This window comes from Pseudorasbora parva, chromosome 4 (genome assembly GCF_024679245.1).
Source record: "Pseudorasbora parva isolate DD20220531a chromosome 4, ASM2467924v1, whole genome shotgun sequence".
In the NCBI taxonomy this organism is placed as follows: domain Eukaryota; kingdom Metazoa; phylum Chordata; class Actinopteri; order Cypriniformes; family Gobionidae; genus Pseudorasbora; species Pseudorasbora parva.
Window position 1 is genome coordinate 9,763,217 of NC_090175.1, and position 17,235 is coordinate 9,780,451.

The following is a 17,235-nucleotide window of genomic DNA, read 5'->3' on the forward strand; positions in this document are numbered from 1 at the left end:
CTCTGTCTGTTGACATTTGATAATGCGTCGCTTCGTTGCTCTGATTGGTTTATCCTTTCCTGGTTGGGTTGAAACGCCCCATAATCACAGCCCAATGGAGCATCAGACTCATATTCTGACTAGAACTGAGTATGACCACATCAGGCTGCTAGTGGCCACAACTGTGCAAAAAGCTTCTTTATATGTCAGTCTATATGAATATAGTCCTGAAGTTGTAATATACACCCAGTGTTCAATAAGGCTAGTTGGATTGTTTTTTTTGCAAGGATTAAAATTGTCATTATACTAATGGTTGTTAACTTTTTAATTATTATACAAAGGTACATCATCAGCTGGCAAACCATTAGACAGGAAAGGCCATGCAAAGGGAATGATAGTGGAGGGGAGTTTGGTCAAACTATGGCAGCGAGACAGCGAATAGTTGTGCTAAATCAAAGACCGTGTCGTGTATGTGCACTCTTTCATACGTGAAAACTTTAGTCCCCAGGCTACCATGTCAGAAGCTCTTATTGAAAATAAATTTCACCTGCCACGGCAGCAAATTCAGCAGCTTTTAGATCTTGTTGGACCAACTTTGTCGAGACTAACTGGACGGAGCTCAGCTACCCCCTCAGCCCTGAATCCAGCTGCTGGTGTCTTTCTTTCTTTCTTTCTTTCTTTCTTTTAAACTTTATGATGCCAAGGACCCCCAAATATGAGCCTTTTATGAGGGACCCCCTTCCCAAAATCCATCTATTTTATGAATGAAAAAAACATTTAAACTGTTAGATAAATAGTAAATGTGACATTATAAATACAACATATTGTTTCCAAACTTAAAGGACAACTGAAGACACAGCTAGCCGGCTAAAACAGGTTAATTTAAAGAATAGCTAAGTGGCTAAACGCATCTCGTTGTCATGTAAGGGCCCTGTTCATGTTGGACGGACATTTTAATTGCATTTTGTGTCTGTTCAGAGGCACAAAGACACCCTTTACGTCTATGCCCCCAAAGCTGCCGTTTTAGCTGAGGGGGGCTCTGGGCATTAACTGTAATAACTCGTGTTGCAAGCACCAATTTCTATAGGCTGTACTCACAAAGACATAACGATCAAGATAAACTTAAAAATTCGCCGGAGTTGTCCTTTAAATCAGCTATACAAACCTGAAGGAGAACATTTTCAATTGAAATGATTTGTATAAGCAGCTTTCACAATAAATGTAAGCAGCTTACGTACGGCGTTAAGATCCCCGGTGAGCGAGATAAAGGGCACTATAGTAAGAACAACGCACTAGAAAGACAAAGAAAACGCATACAATTCTGGAAAGAAAGGTGAGAAACATTTAGAAATGAAACAGCTAGAATGATCCGTAGACTTTATCCATTTTTGCTTTGTCTTTTTATTCTTAAATTTTCTGGGGATCCCGTAGAACCTTCTGGAGGACCCCAGTTTGAAAACCCCTGCCTTAAGCAAAAAGGTATAGTTCGGGGAACACGTCTAGAAATGGGATACCTTTAGTAAAGTTACACCTTTAGAGTCTTCGTAACGCACTAAGAGACCAGAGGTGGACAGTAACTAAGCTCATTTACTTGAGTACTGTACTTAAGTACACTTTTTGAGTATCTGTACTTTACTGGAGTATTATTTTTTCTGGAAACTTATGACTTTAACTTCACTACATTTGAAAGACAAATATCGTATTTTTTCCTCCACTACATTTCTATCAAGGTCCTCGAAGTCAAAAGTCGTTTCTGTCGCAGCTCTGAAAGTCAGTGGATGATTTTTTTCTTCTTTTAAAAGTGTTTGGGTTTTTGCAGGAAGCCCTTCAGGAATCACTCTTGTAGCGTCTCGTGAAGTTCAATGATTTCCCAGCGATTTTTAAACACTGATTTATAGTTTATAGCAAAATGGAAGAAGACGGATGTCAAAATGTTCATTTTATCGAGTATTCACATAAACAAAGTTGATTATGTCTTCAGTGAACATAAGCAGTTATCAGATGTGTGTCAGTGTATTGGATCCGTGCATTCAGTCTTAAAGTGACAGCAGCTTTGTAACTTTTATACACGTATTTAAATGAGTTTAAGTTAGTCGTATGCTAGCATGTCGGATGGAGCGTCACTGACTGGCTTAAACCATCATGATGGCATAGTGTGCATTTATACAACGATAATAATATAATGCGCTGACATAAAAAAGGACATTTACTTTTGATACTCAAGTTCTTTTGAAAACAAATACTTCTGTACTTTCACTCAAGTAAAACACTTTCACTTGTAATGGAGTAATATTTGACCAGTAGTACTGTTACTTTTGCTCAAGTAATAAACTTGTGTACTTTGTCCATCTCTCTAAGAGACACAACCTTATGGGGAAATGTAGGCCAAATCTTCAGGAGCTCAGCAGGTTTAACCATAACATTTTATTGGGACAAATGTAGGCAAAATGATTTCGATTGATCTAAAAAAAATAAATAAAAAAAATACTTACCTTGATCTGAGCGGCTACAGGATCAAGACTTGGCTACTTTTACTAAGTTTGCCACCTGAACACACACACACACACAAGCATGACACGATACAAAGTTAAGTGGGTGAAAAAATCTTAGGCATCTAAAAATGGGGAAATCGTCTAGACTGCTATACACCTACCTAACCAGGGAGAGTGCTGTTTGAGAAGAATTGTGTGGTTTGCCACAAAGAAATGTAAAATGCAATCGTTTTAATTACACTCACTAAATTAAATTAGGCTGCTATATCTTTACATAGGCTATCACATTTAGGCAATATGTTGAATGACACAATGTGGGTAACTAACGGTTATTTAGGCTGCTGATTAAAATGGCATCTTAATACACAAAAATATGCAAAAAGAATACAATGACATCAAAATGAGTTAAACAGTTTAGTATCACACCAAACGCTATTGCTATAGCAAACCATTTGACCATTTAGTTAAATTAATTGCTTAATGCACACTGCACAAATTATAGCGATCATGAAGGTCTTCAACGCGTTCAGTCTGGACCAGGTCCTTCTCAAAAAATTAGCATATTGTGATAAAGTTAATTATTTTCCATAATGTAATGCTAAAAATTAAACTTTCATATATTTTAGATTCATTGCACACCAGCTGAAATATTTCAGGTCTTTTATTGTTCTAATACTGATGATTTTGGCACACAGCTCACGAAAACCCAAAATTCCCCCAAAAAACGAATCTAAAAAAAATAGCATATTTTATCCGACCAATAAAAGAAAAGTGTTTTGAATACCAAAAAGTCAACCTTCAAATAATTATGTATTAATTTAATTTAAATAATTACTCAATACTTGGTGGGGAATCCTTCTGCAGAAATGACTGCTTCAGTGTGGCATGGAGGCGATCAGCCTGTGGCACTGCTGAGGTGTTCTGGAGGCCCAGGATGCTTCGATGGCAGCCTTAAGCTCATCCAGAGTGTTGGGTCTTGCGTCTCTCGTCACTCTGGCACCTTGATTTCCGAATGACATTTGCTTTCATCCGAAAAAAGTACTTTGTACCACTGAGCAACAGTCCAGTGCTGCTTCTCTGTAGCCCAAAAGTGTCTTGACCTGGGGAATGCGGCACCTGTAGCCCATTTCCTGCACACGCCTGTGCACGGTGGCTCTGGATGTTTCTCCTCCAGACTCAGTCCACTGCTCCCGCAGGTCCCCCAAGGTCTGGAATCGGTCCTTCTCCACAATCTTCCTCAGGGTCCGCTCACCTCTTCTCGTTGTGCAGCGTTTTTTGCCACACTTTTTCCTTCCCACAGACTTCCCACTGAGGTGCCTTGATACAGCACTCTGGGAACAGCCTATTCGTTCAGAAATGTCTTTCTGTGTCTTCCCCTCTCGCTTGAGGGTGTCAATGATGGCCTTCTGGACAGCAGTCGGGTCGGCAGTCTTACCCATGATTGCGGTTTTGAGTAATGAACCAGGCTGGGAGTTTTTAAAAGCCTCAGGAATCTTTTGCAGGTGTTTAGAGTTAATTAGTTGATTCAGATGATTAGGTTAATCGCTCGTTTAGAGAACCTTTTCATGATATGCTAATTTTTTGAGATTTGGGTTTTCATGAGCTGTCTGCCAAAATCATCAGTATTAAAACAATAAAAGACCTGAAATATCTATAATCTAAAATACATGAAAGTTTAATTTGTATCATTACATTATGGAAAATAATGAACTTTATCACATTATGCAAATTTTTTGAGAAGGACCTGTACAACCCAGTAAGATGGATAGGCTATACCGCACCCCATTAGTTAGTTGGTTCTATACTGCCACCTGTTGGCGCAGTTGTGTAACTTAGAAAATATGAACTCGTGATCACAACAAAACGAGTTTAGTTATCTCGAGATCACGAGAAAAATAACTTTGATTAGAATGCATTTGCATGATGTTTTTTTCGGCGTGCAGAGTTCAATTTATTCAAATTTCTAGTCACAATTAAGTTTGTCTCAATTTCGAGGGACCAAAAGTACAACTTTAAAATTTAAAATATTAATATTTTTTAAAATATTAATATTAATTCGAATATTCTGCATCCGATCACTGTCTAGTCACGGACCTGGTTTAATGTTATGAAGTATTCATATCACCAGCAGCCATATCACCCTGTAGCCCAAGACTGGTTTCCGTCTGAAGCTAAGCAGGGCTGAGCCTGGTCAGTACCTGGATGGGAGACCAACTGGGAAAACCAGGTAGAAGAGGTGTTAGTGAGGCCAGCAGGGGGCGCTCACCCTGTGGTCTGTGTGGGTCCTAACACCCCAGTATAGTGATGGGGACACTATAACCAGCACCGTCTTTCGATGAGACGTTAAACCAAGGTCCTGACTCTCTGTGGTCGTTAAAAATCCCAGGATGTCCTTCGATAAAGAGTAGGGGTGTAACCCCGGCATCCTGGCCAAATTTGCCCATCGGCCTCAGTCCATCATGGCCTCCTAATAATCCCCTTATAATGATTGGCTTCATCACTCGGTCTCCTCTCCACCAATCAGCTGGTGTGTGGTGAGCGTTCTGGCGCAATATGGCTGCTGTCGCATCATCCAGGTGGTGCTGCACATTGGTGGTGGTTGAGGAGATTCCCCCCTTCAGTGTAAAGCACTTTGAGTGCCTTGAAAATAAATAAATAAATCGAACACATTAGTATTTTTTATTATTTATTTGTTATGTTGGTTTTTATTTGACGCATTTCATATATCCTGTGTTGTTTCAAATCTCCCCCCCAAACATTTTTTATATAATGAAATATAAATCTTAGCTCTATTTATAATTTTTACATGTAATAAGAAACCTGAATATAAGTGTTGACATTAAGTTTATTCAAAAATATAAATTCCCTGATGAAGTGTCCCACCTGCAGTTTCTCTTTCCACACTGATGAGCTTCTGTTCTTCACTACAGACACACACACACACACACACGTATGACCTATGGGACTATGTGTTAATATAGAGCTCTTTCATAAGTTCAGTGCAAATATGCACGGATATCATTGATGCATTCAGGGCCAAAGATCTAGTTGAAGAACTTTTTCCTATAATTAAAATGTGTTAATAATTAAAGATGCAACAACAAATTTGATATCAACTCAATACATTATATTTTTGTATGTTTTTGATTGTTACATAGCCTACATTTGTCAAGAAGATCAATGACCATAGCAGTGTTTTGTCTTGTCGTTTTTTCTTACAGTGAATCCCCCAAAGACCTGGACATAAAAATACTGTAATATCAGGAGTAAAGAAATCCAATATGATTCAAACTACCGTATGTCCAGTGTGTGTGTATGGTGTGGAGTGTGTTTGTTTGCACATTATGTTAAACACACACCCACTGCTGTCAGTCTGCTTCAGTTTCTGTTTCCTAGATAGTCAGCTGACCCCCCCCCCCCCTCCCTCCCTCCCTCACACACACACACACACACACACACACACACACACACACACACACACACACACTTGTCCACAAATATGCAAATACATGCATATTTAACCTCTGTTCTTGGCACACATAACCTCACCTTTACTCTTAAGACATGTTATCACAACTTAAGTGCCTGATATAAAAATTTAGAAACTTAAACCCTGAAGTCAAACAGTTACATAACATGCTATTGTTGTAATCCCACATATATAACATTAAATAGCTATAACAGTTCATTCGCATGCTGCTTTTATAAACAGGCCTACCTATTTTTAATAGGCTAGATAAAAATACTGTCAGTCAGTTTGACTTTTATTCATCTTTTCTTATAGAAATAAACACTTCACCAATTAGGCTACAACAAATAGCTAACGATCTTTTCGACACTGTAAGAAAAGAAAACACGTTTTTAATTTATGTGTCATTTAGGCTACATGTGGGCTATTTTCATTTTATTTATTAAAAGACGCCTATTTATTTATTTTTAACTCTAAGTTAAAATACAGTTTACTTCCACATAAATGTTTCTCTGACAGTATCTTGATAATAATGTATGAAGGTGTTTTTCACCGCCCACAGCAGAGCCGTATGATTATTAATGTGAGCGCGCGAGCTGCACAGACGCGGGGCTTCTCACAGCGCGTGAACAAGGTACAGTACAGCTATTATATGTTTGTTTTGCTTTTCGTTTAATGGTATTATATGATAATTTTAAACTTTACGCCGGATTTAGCCGTTTCTTTATTAAACAACGCTATAACCGCCGTGGCGTTAAAAACTTTTGCGTCTCTCTCTCTCTCTCTCTCTCTCTCTCTCTCTCTCTCTCTCTCTCTCTCTCTCTCTCTCTCTCTCTCTGAGTGTGTGTGTGTGTGTGTTTAAAGAGAAACGAAACCTACTGTGTTCACTTGTGTTGATCCAATAAAACAGACTAAATTTAAACGGACAGTGAAATAAAATAATAATGAAATAAATAAATACAGTTGGCTTTTGTCTCCTTTTATTTATTTCAGCTATCACCAGCAATTCACCATCACCAGCTCAGCTCATCTGCCAGACTCTGGGAGGATCTGTGTTGGGTGCGGTTTAATTTAGTTTTTTACATTTTTCTCTGTACACTACATGATTATAATCATTAATATCAGAAGATATATAGGCCTATCCACAGAGCACATTTTAAATATGTGCCAAGCTGAAAGCAAATGAAAGAAATATGACATCATTTCAGTGTTTTTACTAAAGTTTGATGCAGGAGAATTATTAAGGGAACGACGGCTGATATATTTTAGTGCGTATGGTCTCTCTGTATAAATAAAAAAAAGTATATTAGGCTATATAATATTACACATCTAATACACAATATAAACATTTATAAAAATATTTTAATTAACACATTTTAATAAATTAAATATACTTACTATGCTGCCACATTGTAAAAAAAAATAAGTTACCTGGTTGCCTTAAAATTTTGAGTTCATTGAAATTAAAAACATGAGTTAATACAATGAACATTATTTAAAGATTAAGCATATTGGGTAATTGTGTGTTTTATATGTGATGACGCAGTGAAATATTGTGTAATTTTCATGATTTAGATACAATAGTTCAGATACAATATTTCGAGTTTCTATTTATTAATCAAATGTCCTTCATTGTAGCAGCTCAAATTTTTTATGTCAATAAACTCAAAATTTTAAGGACACCAGGTTACTTAAATTCCAGGAAAATGGGATTTTTACACTGTAGTCCAGTATTTTTTATTTGTATTTTTTTCCTGACTGTCTTCTAGACACAGAATGAGAACACTGAATGAATTGGCCCATCTGAGAGAGACCGGATACGGTCAGCCGTATCCCAGACATGGTCTCAGTCTGCTGTGGTGGTTTGCTGATGAATGCGTTGAAATTGATGATGACGGAAATATGACTGCACGATACGACCTTGAAGATGAAGATTTTGCAGAGGACTTCCATAACAACGAAGTACTTCTTCCTACTACCGATCTACCGTACTATGAAATGGGCAACCTGCACTATTCAGGCATAATGCCTCCTCTTGTCACTAAGAACTACGACCGTGATGTGTGTGAGAGCAACGCAGATCGTATTATTGTTTCAGTCGATTCAGACTGGAATGGGAAATGGTTTGACAGGATTTATGTGACTCATCATTTAGGGCAGGGCCGCTTCGATGAGGACAGCACCTACCGGATCAGCAAAGGCCTCATTGAGATCATCCAGAAAATGGAATGGTCTGATTTCATTAATGAAGTTAAGATCAAGCAGCGCCGCAAGCGTCGTGGTCGTCGACGCTGAGCTCAAGTTATGTGTGTCCTGTAGACACTTATAGCTATAGTTGAAATCAAACATTCCTGTTCATCCAAAATAAATGCGTTTAACAGCAAGGGTCTTCCTGGGATTTCCATAACCAATAACAAATTCATTTATATGAACTAAGTAAAATGATTTGGGTCTTATTTGTGTCATTACTTTTTGGGACGAGAAGCTTTATGATTTGTGATGTATAGATTGAAAAGATGAATTGTGTTGTCTTTTTACAGTTTACAGTTAATTGTGTCTAATTCCACTGCATTAAAGGAATTGTTCACCCAAAAATGAAAATGTTGTCACCATCTTTTAATGTCTATCCAAAACAAGCCAACCCAGAAATAGGCTACAATTTGCACAAGCTCACCAAAGTTAGACAGTTAAAGACTTGAAACATGTTGCCTGGTCTGAAGAGTCTCGATTTCTGTTGAGACACTCAGATGGTAGAGTCAGAATTTGGCGTAAACAGAATGAGAACATTGATCCATCATGCCTTGTTACCACTGCAGGCTGGTGGTGGTGGTGTAATGGTGTGGGGGATGTTTTCTTATTAGGCCCCTTAGTGCCAACTGGGCATCGTTTAAATGCCACAGCCTACTTGAGCATTGTTTCTGACCTCTCATGATTCTTTTAAAGACAGCTCATTATTTCCATTCATTTCACCTTCACCCTTCTGGGCTCTGTCCAAAGCCACGCCCCCAAAATACACGAACGCGCCTCACCGGCCGGTCAGCTGGAAGACACATTATTTACCTCAGACGAGCGGTGTGCAAGTCACATCATGTCAGAATCACACGTAATAAAAAATAAAATAAAAAATCGAACTTTATCAGTATGAATATAAACAAATAAGATGTCTTAGTACTTACTATCAAGCTAGACTACCGATACTGGTAAAGTTTAAAATATATTTTTCTTTGATTTGGTAACAAGCTAGTTATATTTACAAGGCAAAGAAAACGGGTAGCATCATGTTTTTCCAATAACATCAGTTATACTGTGATAAAGATGAATTTCGTGTAAGATTCATAACATAAACTGTGTTTTGCATGTAAGAGTTTCCATGATGAAAGCATTGTTGATTAGCAGCTAAAGCTAACTTAGCTCTAAAAACAAGTTCCTGGATGCGGTGCACTGGCTTTTACACATGCATTTTGTTATCTAAAGTTAAATTTTGCGAAATTCAACACAACAGCGATCAACTTGGGCTAAGCATATTGAGTATTTATCATCTCTACTAATGGCTAAGTGTATAACATAGTAACTTTATGCTAAGTAATGTTTTGTTAGCTATATTAGGCAGCTTCATGTGCTTCAAACCAAAAAAATGTATAATCAAAATGAAAGATTACCTGTCCAGCAGAAGTACAGCTGCAATGAGTCGTTTTTTAGGTACCTCAGTTCTCACCATCGTTGAAAAGCCACGCAGATATTTACTCGTGTTTGATTTCTTTGTTTATCCAAAGACTTTCTGTGCATTGCCTTTTCTCGTCTTGTCTTCCTTTTTTGCATTGTTTGCCTTCGCTGACTGTAAAACCCTGCACTGTGAGTTTTGAATGCTCTTTCTCTGCCATTATTTGGCCTAGGTTTCTTGCCTCTTGAACTGCTCAAATCAAACGAGCGCGCGCATGTGGGCGGGTCCTGTAGCGAGCGGTGGTCGCCATGGTAGCGAGAGAGAGAGAGAGTGACAGTCCCCCAAGCCAATCATTTGTTTCGTCCCGAACGAAAATAATGAGCGGTGTTTATTGCAGATTAAAATGTCTAGTCACTCGGTTTTTATACTCTCCTTTTCAGAGAACTTACATTTTAATTATGTATTGACATATAAAGAAAGTTTAAACAAATTTGGACAAAAGTGTTTTAGATCAGTCCGTCCTACCCTACCTTTAAGGGTGAGTAAATCATGTGCTAATTTTCTTTTTAGATGAACCAACCCTTTTAGAATTAAGTAAAAGCAACACTGATAGCATCATTGTTTCCTTCTAACTCAAGTTGGAACTGGTTTCACAGCATTTATTGGACACTACACTCACGGTTTACACCTGTTATTAAAGTATACACCCGACCAAAAAAAAGATGCGTTTTGGTTGATCAGGTCACAAGTAGACAAGGGAGACACATTCACATCACGTGTTTAAGGTGTTCTCTTTCGTCCACTTTCAAACACTTCTGTCCTGACTTCTTTAAGAGGAGGGTCCATGGGCTGGTAAATGTGTTTAAAGCTTTAGATCGAATGGACAAAATAAGCTCAGACAATTTACACAGGGCATTCAAAGAGAGACATTTCAACCAGTTCACACCTTGTATTTCTCACACTGAGAAGTAAGGGATAACTTGTCCCACTATATACAACTCATGGATGAGGCGCAGGCATACAGGGGGAAAGTTCTCAGCCGAGTTCATAGCTGTTTCAGGTTACACAGAGTTAAATGCCACCTACCAGCCCATCAGAAATTACAATTTGTTGTTCCAGGTACACATGTGATCCTGCTGCAAGCATGTTCGTTACTAGGAAATAATGATAGTACACACACAGAATAGAAGTTAAACTAAAGACGATTTCCGTCTGGATTTGGCCTACCCAAATTGAAAAGCTTCCCATACACACATACATCAAAACTTTGGTGTCATTTTACAGGAAACCCTTTGAAATTACATAAAACACTGCTAAAAGTCATAAACATGTAAGTATATGTTGTCTAAGGTGTAATAACCCCCCCAAAAAGTAGGCGCTTTTTGATTTGTTTTTTAATAAATTGATTTTTGAAAGTGTGTAACTCAGGCCCTGAGTGCTCTAGGAACCTGCAGACAGTTTGGGCTGCTTCTATTACATTCTAGAAAATAGTGGAAAAAAGTTTGTCTGTGTCATGTTGTATGCCAGATTTATTCAAATAGGTCTGAAGGGATTGCCCCCCCCCCCCCCCCCCCCCGCTATTAAATATTCTTTAAAACGTTATTTCCCTTTTCCCCCGAGAAATACAAAATGGGAACGTAACAATGTAAAGACAGGTGTCCAAAAACTTTTGGCAATATAATGTATCTATGTGTCCTCACTGTCATGGTCAGCAGCTCAGTCACCGGTCACTTCGGCACTACATTTCCCACAATCCCTCCTTAATGTTACCTACACTCCCTCAGCTATCACCAGCACCTGTTACTCGTCACCCGCACCACATAACAGCACACACTTCACCTCCCCGGATTGTCCGGTCTCGTTTACACTTAGTGGACAACTTATCTTATCTCCAGCATCTCCCCATCTTAAGTGTCTTGGGTTCTTCTGTCTGACCCCCAATATCTTGTCATATTCAAAATATGATATCAAATTTACCCAATCAGCGAGTCATCGCTGAAGACTAGTTTGTAGGGGCTGGATAAAGCAAACAAGTGTCTCACTAGTAAAGTTTTGATGGATGACGAGTGAAATCAAGATAAAGATTACAGTGACATGATGAGTTAGGCAAATTAGGCACATGCAAGTAAACAAACCGTGTATGTTCTGAATGGATCTGTATAATATGCAGTCTTATAGGATCTAGTTCAACTTTACAACAGATGTTGCTGTTGTTAAACAGCCTATAACGATTAATTTTCCTTGCGTTTCTCTTTGGTGAACTGGATGCAATTTAAAAAGTTTTCCATTAATACATTTTTAAATTGGTAAAAAAAATATTTTAAGGTACACACTGCACTTCAGTAAGTTATATAGTTCACTCAAATAAACAACCCCCACAAAACCGTTAGAGGAAGTCAAAAAGTACCCAAAAAAAACACGCCCTGCCTCTTTATCTTTCGTTTCGTCCGTATAGTGAGCTTTCCTTCTTCCAGAAAACGGCAACACTGAGGAGATTTCTCCAACAATAACTATGGTTCATACAAAAAAGGTATAGTAGCGTTGGGGCTTTTTCTTTTTGTCTACACACAAATAATTATTTCAGTTAGCTAAACTTTTGCTTTTGATTCTCGCAAGACTGGTCATGTAGCTATATTAATTGTAAAAACATGAAATACTGTCATCAGTAAGCTTTCAGTTTATAAAGTTTAGAAATGTAATTTGAATTTGTGGTTTCGCTTTATATTAGGTGGCCTTAACTACTGTGTACATAGATAAAAAAATTAAAAAAAGTACAATGTAGCCTACTTATTGTGTTTATATTATATTGCAAAACACTTTTGCTGATATTGAGGTAGATATGGGTAAAGTTAGGTGTAAGAAGTGTCAACATTGTAATTATAAATATAACTACAGAAATGAATTACAGATGTAATTACATGCAAATCAGGTTTTAAAAAAAAACAGTAAGTACAATGTAAAAACATGTATGTAGACAATAAGGGCACTGTATCAAATTTTTCATTTAAATGTAGTACATAGTAGTTAAGGCCACCTAATATAAAGTGGGTCAGAATTTGTCATAATGTATATATTATCTTTTGATTCAAATTAACCCACTGTGCATATAAAGTCCTCAACATGATCTATCTTACATGCCCACTATTTTCATAACTGCAGCTGTTTAATCAGATCAATATCAGTCATTGTCTATAAGGCCTTGGCGATGTTAAATTGTGAAGATCTTGAGCTTAACACCATACTAAAATATGCAAATAGGAGTAATAAATATGCTAGAAACATTCTAAAACATGCTAGCAACACTTAGCTGAGTGCTAAAGCATGCTATTATCGTCAGGAAACAGGAATTTGTTATGTCCTCTCTGCCCCAAACTTCATGATAAGTGCCCTGGCTTGAGGACATCAACACGCCAAAATGTAGTTATAGCACCACCAGCTGGTTGCAGGAAGTGTGGCAAATACAAATCCTCCTATTTTTATATGCTTAAATGCATACTGTCCACTTTCATCATTGCTTGCAGCTTTAATTAATGCTTGTATTTTATTGGGCTTCTTTATTGCATGGGTACAATTGAAATAAATGCAATTGTTGTATTTGTGAACCTATTGTGGAAAAATAATGTTATGTGTAGATATTGTTGATCATACTTTTATTTGGAGACAGTTAATAGCACAATGGAAGAAGAAAAATCATTAGTGGTTATGCAAAATTCTGAAAGTGTTACCCTGCTCCTAATACGTCTGCATTAGCTGTTTTACAGTCAAGCCAAGCAGGTACAATGAGAACACAAATGAAAACAAGTAAATGTGGCATCTCATCTTCATCTCTCCATCAGACAATGCCGGACAAAATCACCACAATATTTGACCTACAAGAGTGTGGATTCGGTCAGCCCTGGCCCAGACATGGACTCAAACTGTTGTACTGGTTTGCAAATGAATGTATCTGGGTTAATGACGACGACGACATGTTCCTGGCGTGTGACCCAGCAAAGAAAGTCTTTGGCTTTCACCGCTTTGAGAACAGATGTTTCAAACCTAATGAGAAACTTCTTCCAGATGTGGGATTTCACTACTACTTGCTGGGCAATCTGAACTCACCTGGGGCTGATATGCTGCCGAAATACGTCAAGGAACACAACAACGGCCGCCACTACGAAAACAACGCGGACCGCATCATCGTCACTGATCACGGACAGATGAGGTTTGGGGAAATTTACCTGACCACACACAAAGATCTGTCCAGATTTGATCCAAACGCCACATTTCATATCTCCAGGAGCCTCCTGAAGATCATCCAATCATATCCGAATCTAGAGGACTTCCTGCAGACCGTTGGGTATCAGGTCAACACATGTTTAGTACATATCCCTTTAATGATGTGTCAAGTTGAAGTAAAACCAGATGATAAGAAAGCGACTTCTGAAAAGAGAAGTGCTGTCTCTGTAGATACCGATATACCGTCTCGAAACTGTGTCTGTAGCTGTACTATACTGTGAAAAGTTTTAGGGAAAGTCGCTGAAATTTGTGCCATGTTTAATATTATTTCTTAATACTCTTTTCTTTTTTGCCCTCTTTCTTTTCTCTCCTCTCTGTTTCTTTTCTTTAAGGTTTATTGATCAATAGATTTAAACTTTTAACATACTTTTTGATTTGAAATATATTTCTTGTATGTATCAAATTGTTTTGTTTGTTAATTTTGCAATAAAAAATCAAATATTTAGTGGGATAGATAAGCTGCACCAACAGTAAAAGATTTGTGAGCTTATATTTGGGGTAAGTGCTGTCTGGTAACCGTTGTTGATATTTCAAATCACCAAAACAAACGACCGTACATCCAAAAGTGTCTCGGTCCTGTGATAGCTTCGCCCCACACATACGTAACCCAGGCAAAGACTAAGGCAGATTCTGTGTGTAACTAATCCAGGTCGAATATTAAATGAAAAAGTCACCCCTTCTATCACAAAAACACAAACTGTTCTCATGAACAACTGGATAGTCCAACTAAGGACATATTACAATTATGACAAGATTAGAGCTATATGGCAAACACAAAACACAAACAGACACAAACACTTCCTTTTGCAGAAATTACTGCTTCAATGCAGCGCCTGTGGCACTGCTGAGGTGTTCTGGAGGCCCAGGATGCGTCGATAGCGGCCTTAAGCTCATCCAGAGTGTTGGGTCTTGCCAGGGCCATAGCTAGAGGATTTGGGCCCCCTGAAAAAATATTGATGTGGACCCCCACAACCCAAATCATACACTGTACAATATATGAGAATGGAGCCCACGTCACCTAATAGGGGTTTATTACAAAATAACAAAACAGATAAACGTAAGTAAATGTTTTTACTTAACACCAGCAAACTTTCATGCATTTGCTGGGTTGAGGAGTCTTTGCAATTCAGTTCAGTTAAAATATATTTGACTACTAAATAAAAAAACAAATAAAGTGATTCCTAACAAGTCAATATACCCAATGAGTATCTTCTGCACTGACCCTCATGTTTAGAATGGGGTTGTGAGTCAGTTTATGCCACATATGTTGCTGCAGAACATTATAATAAGTCACTATGACAGTCTTTATGTAACAGAAGATGGGGGTGTTGTTGTAAACCCTTTATTTTAAAAGGTAAATGTTTATATACATTTTTACACCTAATAAAAACCAACAAAAACCAAGAAATTGTTATAGAAATAATAATAAAATTATAAAGTCAACAAATAAATTGTCAAGAATGCAGTCACACGTAAAAACGTTGGTCTTTAAAAAAAAATAAGAATTACTTATTATTTATATAAAGATTAGTGACTGTGTAATATATTATTAAATAAAGCTAATTAATGTATCCATCCAAGAGCAGTGTGTTAATCGTGTTTGCTTGACTGTAATAAAATTCATCAACAGCCGGCAGGTGGATAATGCTTTGTGACATGCGTTGTGACAAAATTTTTTCTGTTCGTTATAGAAACAAACTTTTTACAATGGCGTAAAAAGAAGGGGATTTTGACCACGTAATCATTTGATCAATTTGACGCCGGTGCGTGCCGCGATGCCGGTAATGACAGTAGGCGGCAGGCGGTAGTTTCCCCACGAAAGTAAATCTGACAGTGAAATAGCAATACACAAAGTTACTAACCTGTCTTAAACAACGTCTTGCTCGACTGGGATACAGTAACTCTCCTGGCCTCCCTCTCATTCTTTTCAATGCGTTTCTGGTACCCTGATTTATGTTTTTTTTCCTCCGACATTAGCTGTGGCTCATTTCGTTAAATTTCGAAGGCTGCGTCCTCCGGAGGACACGTCCTGTGTAGGATGCAATATACGGAGTGTCCTTAATCAGACTTAAACGAGACGTCCTTCGTAGGACACACAGGCAGGAAGTATCACGTTGCTATGCCAACAAGTTCAGCCACGTTGCGCTCTCACGCCAGTAATATGAATGAAAATTATTTATAACTTGAAAAGGACTATGAAATGTTTCTTGTCTTGACAGCAATGTACTGTTCTAAACGTTTAAAATGCACTAAACAGTTGTAATCCTGTTTAACACAACTATCTGCTTGAGGTAATAGCTTAAAAAAAAACAACAAAAAAAGCTTGAACTACTTAATTTAAACACCACACCTACGCTCGCATGTATATCTGGCGGTGGTGCCGTTTTTTCATATAATATAAAAAAAAAATATGACGGTTGTTAACGGAGACGCAAAGAATTGTGGGTTATCTCTAGCCGTGAAGGCTACACCTCATGCACACTCCGAAATCCTGTGAAAAAAGGACGCATTCGGAAGTCGCATTTGAAGTGTCCTACTCACTTTTTAGAAATGAGACGGCCTTATGACGTATGCACCCTTCGAATGCGACCTCCGGAGGACGCAGCCTTCTGAAATGAGAGACAGCTATTTTCTCCCGTTCTTTCAACAAGTTCATCGTTAACTTCAGCTGCCGCCTCAACTCTGATTGGTTCTGTTCACGAGCTGGGGTGGGACCTACAATTTTATTGGGGCAAATCTAATGTTTGCCACTGACTGATTGAGTGCGTCTCAATCAGCTCCCTAGTTCACTAGTCAGGACACTGATCAAGACATAAGTCAATGGGCTGACTCCCTGATCAGTGCCCTGACTAGTGAACTAGGGAGCTGATTGAGACGCACCCTTAATTAATAAATACTAAAACGGACTGAACCATTTGTAGGGAGAGGAGCAAATATTTAAAAAAAACTTCATTTGCACGTTTTTGTGGTTTTCATTAAAATCTCAGGCATTCAACTAATATGTAGTATAACTATATAGTATAACTTCTGGATTTTGTGGGGCCCCATGGACAGTGGGGACCCTATAATCGTCACCACCTTTCACCCCACTAGCGACGGCCCTGGGTCTTGCGTCTCTCAACTTTCACATTATCCCACAGATTCTATGGGGTTCAGGTCAGGAGAGATGGCAGGCCAATTGAGCACAGTAATACCATGGTCAGTAACCCATTTACCAGTGGTTTTGGCACTGTGAGCAGGGGCCAGGTCGTGCTGAAAAACCAAATCTTCATCTCCATAAAGCTTTTCAGCAGATGGAAGCATGAAGTGCTCCAAAATCTCCAGATAGCTAGCTGCATTGAGCCTGCCAACACCAG

The 17,235-nt window shown here is 38.3% G+C and overlaps 1 protein-coding gene and 1 long non-coding RNA gene across 2 annotated transcripts; both read left to right on the top strand.

Annotated features, from left to right (window-relative positions):
- Positions 1–6,502: 6,502 nt before the first annotated feature.
- LOC137073894 (uncharacterized) lies at positions 6,503–8,529 on the top strand. Its single transcript, XR_010904814.1, has 3 exons — positions 6,503–6,574; positions 6,934–6,999; positions 7,710–8,529. It is a non-coding gene; the product is annotated as an uncharacterized lncRNA (long non-coding RNA).
- A 3,444-nt stretch (positions 8,530–11,973) lies between these two features.
- Positions 11,974–14,372, top strand: wu:fc75a09 (uncharacterized). The gene is made up of 2 exons (XM_067442606.1): positions 11,974–12,131; positions 13,438–14,372. Exons 1-2 carry the CDS (start codon positions 12,114–12,116, stop codon positions 14,098–14,100), a joined length of 681 nt encoding a protein of 226 aa, XP_067298707.1. The 5' UTR covers positions 11,974–12,113; the 3' UTR covers positions 14,101–14,372.
- Positions 14,373–17,235: the final 2,863 nt, after the last annotated feature.